This window comes from Penaeus japonicus, unplaced genomic scaffold, assembly GCF_977035675.1.
Source record: "Penaeus japonicus unplaced genomic scaffold, GWHDUDI00000001_assembly GWHDUDI00000001, whole genome shotgun sequence".
Taxonomy (NCBI): Eukaryota; Metazoa; Arthropoda; class Malacostraca; order Decapoda; family Penaeidae; genus Penaeus; species Penaeus japonicus.
The window spans coordinates 55,873,589-55,878,588 of record NW_028234403.1 but is presented as its reverse complement, the minus strand read 5'-3'; the positions used below and the strand labels follow the sequence as shown (position 1 = coordinate 55,878,588).

The following is a 5,000-nucleotide window of genomic DNA, read 5'->3' as shown; positions in this document are numbered from 1 at the left end:
AAGCTGTAATTCATCTGCAAATATTAATATTGTGATATGGAATTTGTTGATGATTCTTTAATAGGATACAGTTTATATCGACTTACAGGAGATATATGGAAAGTACCAAAAATGGTTAGGTGTATGACGTTTGATTGGCGAGGCTCTGAACGTATCAGTGTACCTCCTCCTTCCAGCAAACTTAAGCTACAAGGTATTGATATGTGTTTTGCATCCAACAACATCATTGGTTTTCACATATTAGTATACAGTGCGAATGAGAAATTCCCCAAGAAAAGCCGAGGAAATTCTAAAAGAATCTGAAACGCTAGTCACCATTTGTACTGAGCTGACAAGAAAGCAGGAACAGTGATGGTCTTGTACCTTGGTTTCCAATTGAAGGATTACAGAATGATACGGCAAATACAGTAGTCTTGAATTTTAAACTATCATATATCGCTGTACTATATAAAATTACTCAGGAATTAAGGTATCTGATCTTTATTTTTAGGCCATCAAGACATTACACATTTGATTGTGTACTATTTCACTAAACTATAGATTTGTAACATTTTTTGCATAACTTCTCGGATGTACATAATAAAAGTTTACGTAAATGGCAAATATTTAAAACTTTTTCGTAATGGCAATTACCAGACACTTTTCAAATGTGTCTTATATTTAGCAAAAGAAACATGTCAAGAGCTGCATCACTGGTTGATTATGCATTGTGCAGGGCTGGGAAGGGAATTCGGAAATTTCTTTTGGAGTGCCGCTGCTTTGTGCAACAGAACAGCAAAGTGTCACTGAGCCTTTGGTTCTCCCTTGGTTTCGTTTGTTTGGTTTCGTACATTTGTTGAATGGGAAAGGTAGAGTGCGGTGATTGCGGAGATATTTCTTTTTCTTTTGCTTTTACCTTTCCTTTAATTTTACTTTTACTTATACATTTTTTTTTTCATAATTCCAGAAAAGTATGCTTTTATGGGTGTACATTTAATTGTGTGGTAGTTTATAATTTTTGGATAGGGTAAAAAAGAGAAAGGAAAAACGTAATCATCCCCACGAAAACAGCTGGTATCCATCCCAGGTTGGCATGAACTTGTACCAAGTAACCAAATAACATATGATTTTGTAAGACCTATTTTCTCATCAAGTTATATTATCATTGCAATTGTTGCTATAATTATTATTATTGTTATTATTATTATTATTAATAATTTTTTCTTTTATTATTATTATTATTGTTATTATTATTATTTTTATTATTATTATTATTATTATTATTATTATTATTATTATTATTATTATTATTATTATTATTATTATTGTTATTGTTATTATTGTTATTGTTAGTATTGTTGTTGTTATTGTTGTAGTTATTATTATTATATTATATTATTATTATTGTTATTGTTATTGATATTCTGATTATAATTCTGATTATGATAATGATTATTGCATTGTGCTTTATGTATTTATTCACTTGCTTTTATTTAATAATGTTTAAATTTATACTGGTTACAAATTGCTGGATATAATGCATCTCATTCACAACCAACCGCCTTTCATTATAGGAGTTATTTTGCTTGAGGACGACATCTTTTATGTTTTTTAGAGGTTTGTTTTTATGCCAAAATATGAAAAAAACTTGCATACATTTTTTGAAATCTTCTCTGGAAGCATGAAACTTATTTTTACTCTTTTTTTAAATGAAAAAGGAAGTATTTGATAAAAGAGGTTATACAGAAACGAATAACACACAAAGGAAACTAAACTACTGAATTAGGGAGAATGTTCATGGACATTTTCCCTGTGTGTGTGTGTGTGTGTGAGTGTGTGTTTGTGTATGTGTGTGCGAGTATGCTTGTGCGTGTGTGTGTGCGTGTGCGCGTGCGTGTGGATGTACTCGTGTGCATGCATCTGTTTGCCTGTATGTTGTCCATCTGTCTGCCTCCCTCTCCATCTTTCATGTATGCATGTTTGTGTTTGTTTATGCAAATATTCAAAATAAATCTATGGTTATCACAAAAATTGTTCATCTTGAATATGTGTCCTTGTAACATGGAGAAATGATGAGAGTCCTGTAAAGTCTTGGCTGTAGACTAAATTGGTAATGTAAACTAAATGGAAAAAAATGGGTTTCTTGTTAAATGTAATTTTAAAATAGTATTGCTAAAGTATAATTATTGTAGATATATGTATGTGTAAGCAAGTGTTCACACATGCAACACATACACGCACCCTCCACACACTCTTTGTAATGTCAAAGATGAGAAATGCAACATTATTTTTATACCTGGTATGTTTATTTCTTTTGATTTGCATTTGGTCCATAAACTGTAAATAGTAATTACAGCATATTGATTTTCCTCTTTAATTTACTCTGTCTCTCTTTCTCTCACTCCCTCTCCTTTTCATTTCCCTCCTGTTTTATTTATTTCTCTTTTGGTCTCGTGTTAAAGACCCCAAAATAGTACGCAGTTCTGTATTATGTTCCTGCATGAAAGACTGCCAATTACTTTGCTGATTGAAATAGGTACAGAGTGCTGTCCCTCAGAAAACAGAATTGTCAAGTAGTGTGTTTCACGCAGGTATGGCAGAATAAATGGCTTTGCAGAATAAGAATTTTGTTTCAACGTTTTATGCTGTGTTGTAGCCTCATCCTTATCCATCTCATTCTCTCCCATGTTTCTAATGTGGTGCATACAATTGAATCTTGATTTTATGGAAAGGTTTTATTAGTGATACAGTATGAAACAAAATGATACTAAGCATTTAAAGAAGCTTTAGGTTCCAACAAAGATTGAATATCTTTATGATTTTTTGGGGGGTTGGGGATTAAAAGAAAGATATATGTAGAGAATGATACATGATGTTATGAATTTAAAAGTTACTTGTTATCCCTTAAGTACTAGAGCAACTGTATAGAGGTTTCAGGATGACTTGGTCTGATAAGGACAAAATTGAACATGATTAAGCACTGTCTTTTGAGAATACCAAGAGCTGCTCAGCTGACCAAATGCTGAGGCTGTTTGAATTCTTCTTGAGTAGATAGAGAGGCAGGAAGAGAGGCAAAGGGTGCATTCCTACCCGTTGACGTAGAGGCCCTAAAATATGGCTATTTCTCTTTGGTAGGAGTCGGCCCTGAGGAATCCCCCTACAGGAAACAGTGAGGAAGAGGGAAACGCCTCATCTTTGAGGCAGGATGGAATGTGGGTGTGTCAGCATCCGTACTGCGGTTACACCACCCAGAAAGCCTCCGTTCTCCGTGGACACATGAGAATTCACACAGGGGAGAAGCCTTATAGTTGCCCCTATTGCCCCCATAGAACTGCACAGAAGGGCAACCTCAATGCTCACATTAGATACAAGCACAGGCTCTTTGCCAGAGATACGCAGAGGTACAAGTACAGTCTCATCCCGAATAGTGTGTCCATCAGGAGCTCCAGCAATGAGAAGGAACAACAGCCATAAAAGGGGCCTTGAGACTGAGTCTTGGAAATTCTTATTTTTTATTGTCTTTTCTAAAATATCGACCGCCTTTATTCAGCTCTGTGGAGAATAGGTCGGATGGGAAGGAAAAGGACAGAAACATACATCTTCCCTCTCCTGTCGCAGTTTATCTAAGATGAAAATGTGTACGGAACAATGGGTATTGATTATTCTTTTTATGTTAAAGTGGAATCTCAGAATTCATCAATGATTTGACATTTAAAAAAACAAAAACACAAAAAAAAAACAGACAAAGATGTAAAAACCTCAGAGCTTAAAGGTGTGATTTCTCTATTGTAGGGTCCTGCTCCCTTGTACAGTGATGGCCATAAGACCCATCAGTGTGTGGTGTGTTTCAAGATATTTCCCAAGAAGGATAACCTAGTCAAGCATCAGCGGACCCACACTGGGGAAAGGCCCTTCAGCTGTCCCTATTGCGATTTCCGAGGCTCGCAGACATCTACGGTGAAAAGGCACATTGACAGGAAGCATACGGCTCAAGGGCATTGGCATATGATGGCTCCACGTTGAATGATGTAAGGGAGATTTTGATAAGCTTTGAGGCTTCTGGCTGTCTACATAAAAAGTAAAAAAAAAGTAAATGAATGAATGAAATAAAAGAAATAAAAGAGACTAATCTTCATGGGGACTGAATGACACATCTCAGTTGCTGCTTTAACTCTTTTAACAGTCACACACCAAAACCTAGAACAAAAATTATATCCTCAAGAAAAAAAGGCTAAATGGTTAGCACATGGTATTATAAATTTTATATCCCATGTCAGTACCTAGTACTAAGGATTAAGTTTGTGTCATAAGCATGAGTGTTTAAACTTGTCATTTCACAACATATGTTGCTATGATGACTTCTCTGATATATTCCATGGTCATCTGCTCAAAAGTGCTTTATTGCATGTTCTAGGATGTGCGAGGCAGTTATAGGCGAAGCCAGTTTGGGAGTAGGTGTGGCAGTGGAGCGACGGGTGGCATGGCTAGCAGCACCAGAGGGGCACAAGTTGAAGGTGGAACCCACCCATGTGTGCTGTGCCAGAAGCGCTTCACCAGCCGCCAGGACCTGAGACGCCACGTCCGCACTCACACAGGAGAGAGGCCATACCAGTGTCCCCTTTGCCCTCACCGTGCAGCACTCAAGGGCAACATCAAGAAGCACATCATAGCGGTCCACAGAGACATAACCCCAACTGCCGCAGAGGCTGCGGCAGTCCTCGAGAAAGATTCATTCCAGGCGGCTGACAACAATGCTGGTGCTGCTACCGCCTCCACCACTGGTGTTGGTGTCGAGCTCTTACAGAACTGTTCTTACTCGCCAGAAAGTTTCCCAAATTGTTGAAAGCTATCCGGAAGCTTTGTAGAAGAAGACTTTTTATCTGAGAGATATCCTTGAGTAATTTCCAGTTTTGGTTTTAGTCCTCATTACCATCTTGGGTATTATTTACAAATCAATTTATGAGAGATTATCCTTTTTAAAATGATAAATGTAATTATCCATACTGGTAGTTCTTAGCTTT

General features: G+C 36.8%; 1 protein-coding gene across 6 annotated transcripts in view; it reads left to right on the top strand.

The window, feature by feature from the left end:
- Positions 1-5,000, top strand: part of LOC122249361 (uncharacterized) — a 34,979-nt gene that overhangs the window by 13,925 nt on the left and 16,054 nt on the right. The window contains exons 6-7 of one of the 6 annotated variants that reach the window (XR_015191499.1): positions 3,115-3,617; positions 3,772-3,878. The exons of 1 other annotated variant lie outside the window; for it this stretch is intronic. Coding sequence is in view for 3 of the 5 variants with exons in the window: in XM_086542993.1 (XP_086399119.1) it covers positions 3,772-3,936; positions 4,394-4,822 (594 nt within the window). In the remaining 2 variants the exon portion in view is untranslated. Of the gene's footprint in view, positions 1-3,114; positions 3,741-3,771; positions 3,937-4,393 lie in introns of those variants that run through there. 4 more of the 6 variants (XR_015191498.1, XM_086542993.1, XM_086542975.1 and 1 more) reach the window with 4 other exon arrangements.